Consider the following 13,625-nt stretch of genomic DNA (forward strand, 5'->3'; position numbering starts at 1 on the left):
AAAACACACCTTGACATTTGGCTTGCACGCAAAAGGCTCTACCTAATGGTAAACCAAAGCCACTGAAGTGAGCACATTTGTGCTTTACCTGACAGTCCAGATACACGCATGTCCCATGCTCTCTCATTTGATAAAAGAAAACGTAAGACGCTGTGGCAGCTCAAAAAAAAATTGATGAGCACTTAGCCTACTAAGTATATATTACAGATGTAATGGAGCAAACCTCATCAGCGCTGGAATATAACAGCCAAACAATCTTAGTTCCCATTGCTATTTCTCAAACCTTTTGAATGAATCTCACTGGGAATCATTTCCTATTATGCAATAACTGGAAGAGTAGCCTAGCCTATATTGACAATTTACCTGGTCTTTAGAAACATTAAGTAATCTTGAAATTTCAGCAATGATCGTGCTCAGGGTCTGATGTTTTCACTTTAATTTATAAAAAATAATTGCTAATTATTTGACCGTTTGCACTTGGACATTTGGTACATCATTGTTTGTTGACATAAACAATATTTAGTCAGCAATGGTATAGCGTAGGCTTGCATGCAAAGAGAGCTGTTAGTTACAATCTGAAAATATGCCAAAGTAAAATGAATGAAATAGACAGAAATAGGTAAATGCTCTGATATGTTTCTTACATTGTGTTGACCACCTATGCTTATTTATTATGAATTACCGTATATAATAATTATTAATAGTTGATCAAAGCAGATGTAGATCAGTATCCAACAAGTTATGTGACACAACTTACATGGACTCAAAATGTCTGTCATCTCTGATCAGTCTAAAACCAATTGACATTCTCTTTACCACCAATCCAATGACAGATGTATTACAATTTCACAGTCTGTTCGTTTGACTGGTTTATGCAAGAGGTGAATATAAAAGCTGTGTCTTTTTATGTTTGTATCCTAACATTCTGTTAAAATTATTAATGATTTGTGTAGAAGGTGAATCAAATACTCAAATAGTATTGATATTAATTGTGGTACCATTTATGGTATGTCATGAGCCTTTTCCATATGATCAGGAGAAAGCCCTGCCATATGCAAATATCGTTTGTTTACCTCTTTTCAAAAATGCTGCTGCTGATGATTTTTATTATTATTATTAGAAGTAGTAGTAGTAGTAATTTAAATTATTATTGAGAATATATGATTATATATGATTTGGGATAAAAGCGTCTGGCAGTAACTTAACTATAAATAACTGAAAATAAAAAATATAAATAAAATATAAATTGCTATGTTTTTATCTTGCTGAATCAGTATATAGGCCTTGGTAGTGATCAGGGTTGGGAAGGTTACTTTTGAAGTGTAATAGGTTACAGATTAGTTAGCCTGTTCAAATGTAATGACTAATGTAACTAATTTAATTACTTGTCAAAGTAATGTAACTTATTACAGTCGATTACTTTTGATAACTTTTTGATTGTAAGATAACCAATCAAAAACCATCCTCAAAAGTTGAGCCTATACTTCCAAATGAATAGAGCCTGTCTCTACAGCGAATAGATGCAAAGCAACAGAATGAATGATACATTGTTGGCTACATATAAGCTTTAATACTTTTTAACAAAAATAATTTATTCCCCTCTGTACCGGATTACAATTAGATGTATTTTGTAATTTAATTACGTAACTCTGTTACATGTAAGTAGTGTGATTAATGGTAGTGAGGACGAGCATACTGGACCATGGCAAATCCCAGTCACCTCTTCTCAGGAATTTACGGCACGTGCGTAATAGTAATAGCATTTGTGTTCTGTGTACGCATCATGCCAAGTTGAATCGCTGGATGTTAGTGTTCCCTACATTTGTGTTACTTAAATCAGATGCTGGGTGGCATTCAACGGCGTATCTCAACTATATTTCCATCTGATTTCGTCTCCGAAGTCAAAATCCACACCTTTAGTCTTTTACAAACATAATGATAGAGCTAGAGCTTTTCTACAGTCAGTTGTCCTCCATAATGGAGGTTCTGGTGAAATCCGCTATAGCAGACATCGGGAAACTAATGGAGGACTATACAGCTTCGCTTCTAGAGACATCACGAGGCCGGAGTGAAAGTGTGGTTGCAAAGAGTATCACTATACCGCCAAAGCAGAGAGATAAAGTAGCATCTCGAAAGGAATTTAGCGTTCTTGATAAAAGACAGAAGGAGAACGTAAACTGCAGAAGTGACAGTGATCACGTGGCAACTCATCTCGATTGTGACCGAACACTGCATCGTAAGTTTGAGATTTTATACCTCTATGGTACAGGCAGCACATTAATAAACATTTACTATTAACAAACTCGCCCTTGTGCTCATTTGGTACTAGGCTACTGGTTCTCTCATTTTAGGCTATACGTGGCTATAGCTTGTTATCTCTTAGATGTTTTGGCAGGTTTTGGGGTGTCAGTGGGTTAAAATGTGAAGTTCATGTAAAGAAATGTGCTACTGAGTGATTAAGAATACCTCCTAGTCATCAGGTTTCTCATTGCATGCTCATTCTCCAGAAAACAAAGATAAGAATAACCATGGACAGACCTCTTTGCATCAGGACTGCCGGGTGTGGAATGACCTGCAGTCGTCAGAAGAAAGCTATCAACAGCAAGAAATATGTGTCCAAGAACATGTAAGCATTGTCATTGTATGTGTCACAAAAGGTGATGACAGAACAGGATCCAACTTAAATGATTTACTTGTACAGAAAGAAACATAGAATTATTCTTTTGTGTCATAAGGGTAAACCAGAAGCTTTTAGGAATTGAGCAGTGAACTCTATTTGTTTATTTTTATACATGTAGATTAGTTTAACCCTTAAAGAGGAGCACAGTGAGCCTTTGCCGTGCCTCATTAAACAGGAGATGCAAGTGGAGGATAACTTGTTGAACACAGTCCCTGGAGCAGAAAGTGGCTGGAGTGAAGGTAAGAACGAGAGCCTTTATCCTTAATGTAGTAATACTTAAAAATGTCAATATAATGTATACATCTGTAAAGATATGTTTAGGAGGGAATAGCACAGATTGTTTTGTAATGGTAGTAGTATGAGTTGCATGTTTTTGAAGTGTTATGCTGTTAAGTTCTGAGTAAGTCATAATGGTTCTCCTGATAGTATCACTGAGTTATATTCTCTTATGTTCTCACTGTAGAGCAACATCAGGTGTGCAACATAAAGATGGAGAGGCTAAACACCTGTATTCAAAACTCACCAACAGGGGACAGTACAGAGCCATATGGCATTTCACTCACACTACATCAGCTGAGTCCACCTCAGTCTGTCCACCAGGTGGAGTCAGAGAGGCAAGGTCCAAATTCAGATTTGGATACGTTGGCATCAGGCTTGCATATGGGGAGCTTGGGCAATCCCTTGCCAGACCACTTCCTACACAGTCTATCCTACTGTGACTCAAACCTTCCCCAAAATTGCCCTCCGCTGCCCACGGATCTTCACGTATCTGCTGAGAAAGCAGCTCCAGGGCTTGGGTTCACAGCTGGCCATGGTGGTGAGGTGGCAGCAGCACGGAAGCCTAGAGACTCATCCAAGCGTGAACGCTACGCGTGTAAATACTGTGGGCAGGGCTTTCCCTACCTCAGCCAACTGAAGCGGCACATACCCAAGCACACCAAGGAGCGACCGTTCGGCTGCAGCCTCTGTGGCTTCCGCTTCACCCGGATGAGCCACCTGAAGAGGCATGAGAGGTCTCACACGGGTGACCGCCCGTATGCCTGTGAGGTGTGCAGCCGATGCTTCATCCGCAAGAGTCACCTGGATCAGCACCTCAAAACTCATCGTAGAACTGCACTGCAGTACAGTGTACTTGGCATATAATAGTTTACTGCCATGGAGAAAAAATGTATAAATTCGGGATGAATTTTTTTGTGTATATCCTGAAGTTTAAAAAAGGTGTGCCCTTGATTATGCTGATGTAGAGACAATAAATAGACCTTTACATACACACTAATCAATGATTTTTGTATGTATCCAAGTGCTTTCTATACATAATAGGGGACTGTTCTCATCACTACTAATGGATGCGACATGTCACACATTGGCTGTCTGGTGGGGAAGTGAGTTTAAATTTAGGAGGCCCCGAATCTGCAAGAACCAGATTATCAGAATAATGCGTTTACTGCCCCATTCATGTTAGGTGTCTGAGGATATTTTGAAACCACGGACAGTTAAAGGAAAACTTGGAAAATGGCTTACAGTACAGTCAGGGCTTTAACTTTCTCTTCCTCCGGTCTCAGACATAGCACCCCATTCAGCGCCTGTAGTCGTTTGGCTTGGAGAGTGGTGCTGGAGTGGGCACTCAAAGTAGAGCGCCTCCTTTCGATAATCGACTAGAGGCACCGTGTGGGGTGCTAGACCGGAAAAAGACACTGACTGTATAGGTATCCTTTTCTACCGCTTCTCTACAGTTATTGAGGTAAACAGACACAAGTGTATATCTGTAGGGATCCTTTCCATGTTGTCAGACCTTTATAATAACATGTATGACCCTGTCAGTGGTGAGAACAAGTAGCTTACTTTGACCTGCCAGCTTGCCACATAGGATTTAATTGTATAGCCATTTTGCGGTTGCCAGTTTTAGTGTTCTAACTCAATACTGGACTGTTTGATCGTTACTTGTCCTAAGTAAAAGTTTGGACCCAAAAAGATATCAAATTAAAGTCCATGATTCTCTTTATTGTCTTGGTTTTGCATCAGGCACAGCAGCAGTGTCCCCATCACAGGGATCTGCACAAGCTACAGGATGAGGGTCACCTATAATGACATTAGTTTTCCCTGTAAGTCTCTTAACCAGGTTCGGCCTGACCTAAACCTCTTAGTCTGCCATTTGGGACAGTATGATGTGAAGGGATCTGTTTTTGTCAGAATCATTAATGTATTCAAAATTCCTTATTGTTTGTATAGTCAACTGACATTCCGCTCTAACACACATACCTACCCCACCAGACGTGCCACCAGAAACACAGTTTCTAAATCTAGATCACAATCAAAACAGCACACAGTATTGTATCTAGCCATTGTAAAATAGAACCCAGCTCTGATTGCTAAAGCACACAATGAAACAGTGAAACAACACCTGATAACCCTAAGTCTGAAACCATATTTTGTACATTTTATATATATATGAATATCAATATGTATAAACATGTTGTAGGATTTCAATTTGTATGTATAGTTGCTCATGAACTACATGTGTATTAGTATGGATAACTGAATATGATTACGAACATAGTGATGTGTTTGTGAGATGTTGAGATATTTGTGAATATTTTTTGTTATACTTTTCTCTACTTATTTGTATTTCTTGTGGTTGTTTTGTCCTACCTGTTGTCATGTTTTTATGTTTTGTGTGGACCCCAGGAAGAGGTTCTGCATCAGCTAATTAGGATCCTCACAAAATCATAAATCATTATATGCACTTATGGAAACTTTAATAGTTATTTTACATATCTGTCTTGTGCTGTAACAGGAATTCTTGGTTGATTTACTGAACGTAACTCTGACTATGTGAAGGCCGCCTTTGTTTTAATACCTCTCTTTCCTGGAATTATTTGCACACATGCCACAAAATGAATGTGTAATTGAGGAGAGTTATTGTCTCAGACAGCTTGTATTAACATATTTTGTTACTTTATGTTTTGTATCCTTTTGATTTGGGTCAATTTGTTTCATTTTAAGTTAATGTTATTGTTTGTCTCTTCTTGATGTTTAGAAATTATTTTTTATTGTTTATGTATTTTGTACTAGGGCTCACTTAAAATGCAATCTGAATGGGTTACCCCCCGGATAAATTAAAATGATTTTAATAATTTAGTAACGCTAATATTTTCCTGCTACTGTGTTGATTCCTTGTTCTGAACTTGTGGATCAAATGTGTGCATTGCTGTCCGTGCATATAGCATTTGGTGGTAATTAAAGTTTAATAACTATGACGGACTATTCTTATCACAAAACGACAACAAGAAACTCAAAAAAACTGGTGCGTCTGACAGGATGCGCACGCGCTGACGGTAAAGTCGGTGTAAAAGTACAATGTAGAGGAATGTAACGCTCGACGTCGTTGATGTCGCGAAAAGGAGAATTGGATTGAACTTGATCGGGCAGAGTAAGTGTGGATGATAATTGTTGTGTCACTTTAGGTAACTGTTTTGTTAGATCGAGAAAATTGGATAGCGACTACTTCTATATATTAGCCAATCACGTGGGATAAACAATTTGGCCCCATACTGTTACTGCCGATTAACCTGTTTCGTCTTCATATTTATAGAATATTGATTTGGAAAGCTCTTGGTGGTAATTGAAATAGGAAAGGACTCTATTTCTTTCATGAATTTAACAGTAGAATGTTCAGGAACAGACTGTAGATTAGATACTCTAATCTGGATTATCCAGTGTAGCAGTCTAAACGTGCGCCCCTATAACAGTATATGCAGAAACTACGGTCCTTGAATGTCCTAGAACTATAGTTCTATTTATCCTAATTTTACAATTCAGGGTGAGAATCAAACACTATATCATCTGTCCTTCTGAAAAACAAAGACTTTCTGTTTAGTTATATTAGGTTACTATGTCGTCAGTGTAGAGCATCATCATGATAAGACTCACCATGGTGACAATATTGTGTTGTATTTTCTCTCAACAGGTCTAGGATGCAACGTAGCCATCAGCATTATGTAAGACATAGGCCTCTGAAACCAACTATTTTAAGCAACGTGTGATGTAGTGAGAAGGAAGTGGCAAACCCTCAGGAAGTAACTACCGTTAAAGCTGGGTTAGACCCTTCTGAAATGACTATTACAATTGCAATAGGTCCATAATAATCCCTTTGGTCTTCAGTTTTGTAATTTATTCCCATAGTTGTAGTAGTAGTATTATAGCATAGTATTTATCAATATAGCTGTTCAGTCTTGAAGTGTGCTATAGTTTTTGTAAAGAGAAGCAGTCTTTGTCCCCAGTATCCTGTCCCTGGTGGACATTTCCTCAGTTTCCCCTAAGGGACTTTGTGCATAGACCAAAAGACCACAACACTCCAGTGACATCCAAACCTGACAGTAAAGAGAAAAGAAAAGGAAACTGCAGTGAGTGATACGTGAACGCGAGGAGTGTTACAGGGGTGGGCCTGAACAGGTGGAACACTGCAGCAATTTCCACTCCATTAGGAAACTCAAGGGAACCCAGTTTCAGGTGTTGAGGAGGAAGATGCTTGGGTGTGAAGAAGGGGCGCGGCTGCGCTACAGGTTGACCCTCGTGTCAGGGCTGCTTGAATGCCTCTGTTTTGCTGGTGTGGTGTTCGGCTGGGCCTCGCTAGCATTTGTCCTTAAAGTGGATGGCTACTTCATTGACCTCTGTGTGAACGTGACGGAACCCAACAGTACTCTTCTGAATACAGGTGCCTGCATCATGTACCCATCACATCACAGATAAAACCTCCTGCAGAAAAAACATAATACCCGTGATCTGATCAAATGAGTTGTGCCAGTGGTTTAACCTTGGCCATGTTTGCCTGGTGAGGGCTTTTTTTGTACATGTTGTAATATCTGTTTGCAATTGGGCAACTGTACTATTTTTATGTTTTTAATACATGGACAGCTGAATATTCTGCTGATTATCTTTACTGTACCTGTTCCCTTTTTATTATTCTTTCCTTTCACAAAAACACACACAAATCTGCACAGACTGCAGTGGGCAAGATGAACAATTCTCCTTGGTCTTCACCATTGCTTCCTTTCTCAACAACTTTCTCACCTTGCCCAATGGCTTCATTTTTGACCGCTTTGGGACTCTAGCAACAAGACTCGTGGGAATGTAAGTTCACCTAAAATGTCTGCAAGGGTGTGTCAGACAGTTAAACAGACCAACACATGGAAATGGCTAACGGAGAGTGTATGAGATGGTGTAGTTGCAAAGATAAACACATTAGTGTGTGTGTGTTTTGAAAGATAAGGGGCATATATGTTAAAAACTAAATGTTACCCCTTTTAATTTCTAAAACTAAGACATTAGAAACTGAATAAGATAACAACATGACCACATACCATCTAAATGAATTTGAAGACTACCAAAACTAGTTGCTAATGAAAACATACATCAATAAAAGGGCAAATTGCTGCATACTGTTGCTTTAAGCTACTGTATCTGTTATACTGCATTTGGGCAAAACTGATTTAAACTTTACCCTTCTTTTGTTCGATGGAGGACTTTGAAGTTTTGTTGGTTATTGATTTATAGAGAGCCCACCAAGATAATGAAATTCATACATTTACTTTGTGCATTTCACAGAAATGTGCACTGGCTATCCAAAAAGATGCTGCCAATCCATGTATCTGTCAGACAAAGCACCCCCAGGGTCAATTAACGTGTGATCTTTTCCCTACCTCTAACAGATCCCTTTATACCACAGGGACACTGTTGGTGGCAGCATCCAGTGCAGGTGAATCATCTGAATTTTTTACAAAATGAAAAAATATATCTGTTTTAGGTTTTTAATACCTTCCCATAAGAATGAACCTCACAGATCTTTCTCCCCCCCCCCCCCCCCCCCCCACACACACACACAGCGCTGTCCTACTTGCTCTTCCCAGCTATGTCCCTCATTGCCGTGGGTGGCATTTTGTTTCTCATAACAAACATGCAGGTATATGTTTGCTTTAGTTGCTGCACAACACATTCATCTGTATTACTGTAAATCAAACCCATCCTCTCGGCCCCTAACAACCTACATCTCCTCCCCCTGCACCTCTAGGTGGGGAACCTCTTCGGCACACACCGCTCTACCATCATCACCCTCTACAACGGGGCCTTTGATTCCTCCTCGGCTATCTTTCTTATTATCAAGGTACTCCCAGTTCCAGCCACAAGTAAACATTGCATTAATGATTAATGTTTTAAGAGAAATAGTGGCATTCTAATAAAGACTGAGAAATTGAGGTTGTATTGTTTCTAATGTTTTGATGCCTAAATGTAACAAAACATTTTTTTATAGTTAATGTTCATATCATTACTCTCATTCCCCAAAGGTGCTGTTTGAAGGTGGAATCTCTCTGCGACTCTCTTTCCTTGTCCTCTCTGCATGCAGTCTTGTCCATGTTCTTCGCACCATCTTTCTCATGCCCATAAAGCACATACCTTACCCCGTTCCAGTGGGCTACACATATGGGTGAGAGAAACCACAATCTCTATACTAGTCAGGTGCAGTTGGGCACCCTGGATGTAGTCTGAACACCCGGCTGTATCCTGGCACTGGATGTTAATTTTGACTTGGGATGAACTTGGTTAATAAATAGATGAAGTCCATGACCCCTTGTTTATGTAGAGCACAGAGCACTCACAATAAAGATTCTTTACTACAGGTAATTTATCTTCAGAAAGCAGAATAGTGGAAACAACACGTGTAATAATCTAAGGAAACCACTTTTCCCCTGTCAGACAAACCAAACTCATATAACTTTGGGGAGTGGAGTCAAAAGGGGAAGCAGGGCAGACCTAAGAGAAATTTCAAACTGATAGGCAACACTGAAATGGATCATTAAGACTAAACGGTAGTGAAGCAATCACACTTGCCTAGGTCTAGAGTCTATCTGTAAATCTCCCTGGTTCTTACTGACCACAGTATCACTATGTTGATTGAATAGAACAAGCTGTGGGACGTCAAGCAGCTACAACGTGGAGGAGTATGAGAGCACCCAAGTGGCCGAGCCGTCACAGGGAGCCAAGGGACAGAGGGAGATGGAAAGTCTTCCATTAGAGCCAGAGGATGCTCACCAGTCTGGGAATGCTCCAGGGAAAGGTAGTGATTGGCCATCAACTTCATACTAGAATGAAGGGACTACCATCAGGTAGCGACAGTCTCAACTAGGTATCATATTCATACTAGAATGTGAGTGGGAAAGCCCATATGGAAACTAGTGTCTCTTTCCTGCTGTCAGAAACAAGTTTTAGGTCCTGCTTCCTTTCCTGGTTCTTCTTGTGGCATCTGCTCTGGCTCTCTGTCATGCAGCTTCGGCACTACCTCTTCATTGGCACCTTAAACCCAATGCTCAACCGACTGGCCAACCAAGATCCCACCCTGGGTGAGCAAAAAAAAATTTCTTTTACATTTTGCAATCAAGTCAACATTTTATAGGCAACAGTGTCTTAAAGTGTGCCATTATGGAGAATGTGCCTCCAGACTTTGTGCCCTATTTGTCCCTATTTGTATTCCAGTGAGTCAGTATACCAACGCCTTTGCCTTCACTCAGTTGTGTGGAGTTCTGTGTGCTCCCTGGAATGGCCTCCTTATGGACAGACACAAGGGCAAGCCATTGCCATCAGGTGAGCACTAGATCTATTTTCATGAAGCAATAGATTAAAGGTAGATAGATACCTCTTAGTCATGGGTAAAGGTTACGTTTTTTAAAGATACTGCTTCAAGTGGTTTGGATAACTAATTTCATGAACCAGTTCCTCATTCTGTATACCTTCAGATGTCTCCCCACCAAATCCCATGTGATCATTTTGCTTTTCTACAGAATTATATGAGGAATTGAATATGATAAGTAGCATCACATTATCTGCTTCAGCTAACCCACGTCTCCCTTTGTTTGCCTCTACAGGAATGACGGAGAGGGAGGCTGACCTGCGCTCCTCTGTTCTCTCCCTCTTCCTGACCTCCCTCCAGTGTGTGCTGTTCTCCATCTGTGCCACATCCCCGCTCCTCCCGCTCCAGTACGTCACCTTCATTTTACAGGTCATCAACCGATCCTTCCTATATGGTGGAAACGCCTGCTTTATCAGTATTGCGTGAGTAAAGAAGTACAGTTTTGTATAATTACAATTTTGTCAGTAGATACAAGATTAATGCAACATGTTGCTCCAAGGGGAACCGAGGGACCTCAGTTACCTCAGATGAACATAATCATAATTACCTTCAGGTTCCCTGGCCACCATTTTGGGAAGTTGTATGGCCTGGTGATGTCACTATCTGCTTTAGTGTCGCTTCTTCAGTACCCCTGTTTCGCCCTGGTTAAAGCACTAGATGGGGATCCCTTATATGTGAGTATTGTGCATGTTTTTTCTATAAAGACATAGAATACCATGCATGCTTTGTAGAGGGGAAAAAAGGATTAATTAACATCATACACGCCTTTTAAAGAAAGAGACTGAGAGCATTCCTGAATAGATGCAGTAGAGTTGAGAATATAGCTCAGTTTTTGTCAGTGCAAACCTTCTGAATCTGCAATGGAGAGAGAATTTTAAATATTTCAAAATGCTTTCTCTATTCAAGCATGTCTGCCTCAAATCAATTAGTTCCAGACCTCAGCACACTTTTCAACCACTTGCTTGATAACTGCCCGTTCACCCTCATCCCTGTAACCGCTGTCCATCTCTCTCCAGGTCAACATTGCTCTGACGCTCCTCACTTCAGTGGCATTCATCCACCCTCTGTATGTCTACCTCCACTGCAGAAGGCTTGCCAGTGAGAGAGAGCAGGGGACAGGCAGGGCAGGCTCTGATCTTCCGTTGAGAGAGGCCAAACTCTAGAAGGGATTCAAATGCAAACCTTGCAAAAACCAACAACAGCACAGTTGGCACTGATAAAAGCTTATTGGCAGGCTAGCGGGTGTATTTTGGTAATGTAGTTGGCAATGACGTGCTGTGAAAGCTACATTTTAGCAGGGACCCCAGAACTACATAGTACACTAGCCTAGTGAAATAGTGAATAGTGAATAGTGACTGAAATAGTGTACTATGCTAGTGGGAATCACAGTGTGTTTACATTTTGAAGGAAAAACCAAAAACAAGTTGCCTATAAAAACATGCCTCAAAAAGTAGTCAATTCCTGCATAGTGTTGCTTTAAATATGTTATTATGAGAACATTTTCATTTTAGCTCTGGTTTTGACAGCTGTTCTCATCAAATGTTTTGATATGCAGTATATTTTAGTATTTTGTATTATTCCACTAGAACTGTGAAGTGCTGGTCTTACAAGCAATACACTCATCATCAAATGAGTTTTCTGGATTTTTACAGCTGTTTTATTATTACTAAGTGTTTGTCAGCTTCATCTGTGATGTGTTATACAAAATAATACAAAACATTATTATAAAAAATTAAAATCTTGTCATTTTCATACATTCACATTAAACTGACTTCACTATCCCAGATGTAGTTGCACTATAATGTCAGTGTCTCAGTAGTAGTAGTAGTAGTAGTACGTGCAAACCCATGGAAAAGGCACTGAAACAGTGCCCTAAGCAGCCTAGGGTTAATATTAATGTTAGTATTTATTTTGCTATGAAGACATTATGGTTTATTTACTATCTAAACAGATTTAGCATTTGATAACTGAAAATTAAATGGAACCAAGTTCAAAATGGAGCCACCACTGGAGTCCAGCCTCAACACTGAAGGTTAGACTTTTGAATCACCACAAGAGTGAAGCCAACAAACCCTGGAACACAACTAAGGGATTACGGCTCCAAATGAAACAGCACTGTGATGGTATGATGTCTTAGTCGCTTCTTCGTCATTAAACCTAATGCTGGCTCTGCCTAGATGCGAGTTCAGTTTCTTTGCATTAACATCATCAGTGTTACCCCACACTAAATTCTACATCTTTTTGGACACAAACATGTAAATGCATTAATGCAAATGTGACACTGAGTTTAATGAGCAGGTCTTAATCCAGACTTATCTATTGAATGAATTGATTGTTTAACTGTAATTTGCAAAACACTATAAGGCAAAACCAGCTTAACTGCCCCGCAGTTGGCAACATGTTACAAAAGAAGAGAGTATTCAATTAATCCTTAAATTCAATTTAAAAGAAATTTTATAATTTAGTGGCCTACACAACTCACAACTCCATTGAAGAATTCTCAACACAATAGTAATGTGTTAGTGATAATATAATGACCTAAGGCACACTAACAACATACAAAACATGTGTATTTGTCTTCTATTTTTCCTTTTTATGTAAGGAATGTTGATGGTTTTTAAGCCTTTTTATAATAAACCTGAGTGTATTTTATAGGAGTGACTGAAATGAAGCACCTTCCATTATGTGATGGCTCTGTCACATTAGCGACGTGCTAAGTGCTACGTGCTACATGCTTAATGTTGATTGGATTGATCTATATGTAAATATTACATCACTGACACCTCTGACCCTCTGGATAGAACAAATCAATTTAGCTGTGCACAAACCATTTAAATATCTAATGTCGAAAATACAAAATAATAAAAATTCTCTTTCCTGATACTGGTATTAAACAGTGTATCATACATTCAGTATACTGCAATTCAGCATGTGTAGTTTTTTTAATGACTGTTTGCAAAAGTAAGATGTTGTGAAAATCCCAGTAAACACACACTTGAAGAGTAAATATGACATCATACACTCACTCACAGTCACTTGGTAGTTTATTTAGGGTACCTAATCATTAAGTACGGTATATTGAGCTACTCGAATCCTCAGGTACCACTTCATCCGAACCCTTAAATATATTATAAAACACAAGCAAGCAACATAACACAACTTGTCATAAACACAGCAGGATAGATGACATATGCTTTAAAGAGATTTCAGAAAATGTTCATGATAATCACATACTTTTTAATGGCTATGATAGGTTATTATCAC

The 13,625-nt window shown here is 39.4% G+C and overlaps 1 protein-coding gene across 3 annotated transcripts; it reads left to right on the forward strand.

Moving 5' to 3' along the window:
- Positions 1-1,776: 1,776 nt before the first annotated feature.
- Positions 1,777-12,099, forward strand: slc43a3a (solute carrier family 43 member 3a). Of its 3 annotated transcripts, none has more exons than XM_012836906.3 (16): positions 1,777-2,236; positions 2,508-2,626; positions 2,799-2,919; positions 3,144-6,110; positions 6,648-7,394; positions 7,681-7,810; positions 8,389-8,435; positions 8,563-8,639; positions 8,748-8,840; positions 9,022-9,161; positions 9,637-9,791; positions 9,931-10,074; positions 10,208-10,315; positions 10,597-10,783; positions 10,915-11,035; positions 11,378-12,099. In XM_012836906.3, exons 5-16 carry the CDS (start codon positions 7,205-7,207, stop codon positions 11,522-11,524), a joined length of 1,539 nt encoding a protein of 512 aa, XP_012692360.2. In that variant the 5' UTR covers positions 1,777-2,236; positions 2,508-2,626; positions 2,799-2,919; positions 3,144-6,110; positions 6,648-7,204; the 3' UTR covers positions 11,525-12,099. The 3 variants fall into 3 exon arrangements, with proteins under 3 accessions (XP_012692360.2, XP_031415740.1, XP_031415741.1); XM_031559880.2 differs by having other exon boundaries at positions 2,856-2,919; XM_031559881.1 differs by having other exon boundaries at positions 10,597-10,730; positions 11,378-11,468.
- Positions 12,100-13,625: the final 1,526 nt, after the last annotated feature.

This window comes from Clupea harengus, chromosome 22 (assembly GCF_900700415.2).
Source record: "Clupea harengus chromosome 22, Ch_v2.0.2, whole genome shotgun sequence".
Lineage (NCBI taxonomy): Eukaryota > Metazoa > Chordata > Actinopteri > Clupeiformes > Clupeidae > Clupea > Clupea harengus.

Coding starts and splice junctions, on each gene's coding strand:
- slc43a3a (XM_012836906.3), top strand. CDS start 7,205: ATGCTTGGGTGTGAAGAAGGGGCGCGGCTGCGCTACAGGTTGACCCTC. Junction 8,436..8,562: donor GGTGGCAGCATCCAGTGCAG/GTGAATCATCTG, acceptor ACACACACACAG/CGCTGTCCTACTTGCTCTTC. Junction 9,792..9,930: donor TGGGAATGCTCCAGGGAAAG/GTAGTGATTGGC, acceptor TCCTGCTGTCAG/AAACAAGTTTTAGGTCCTGC.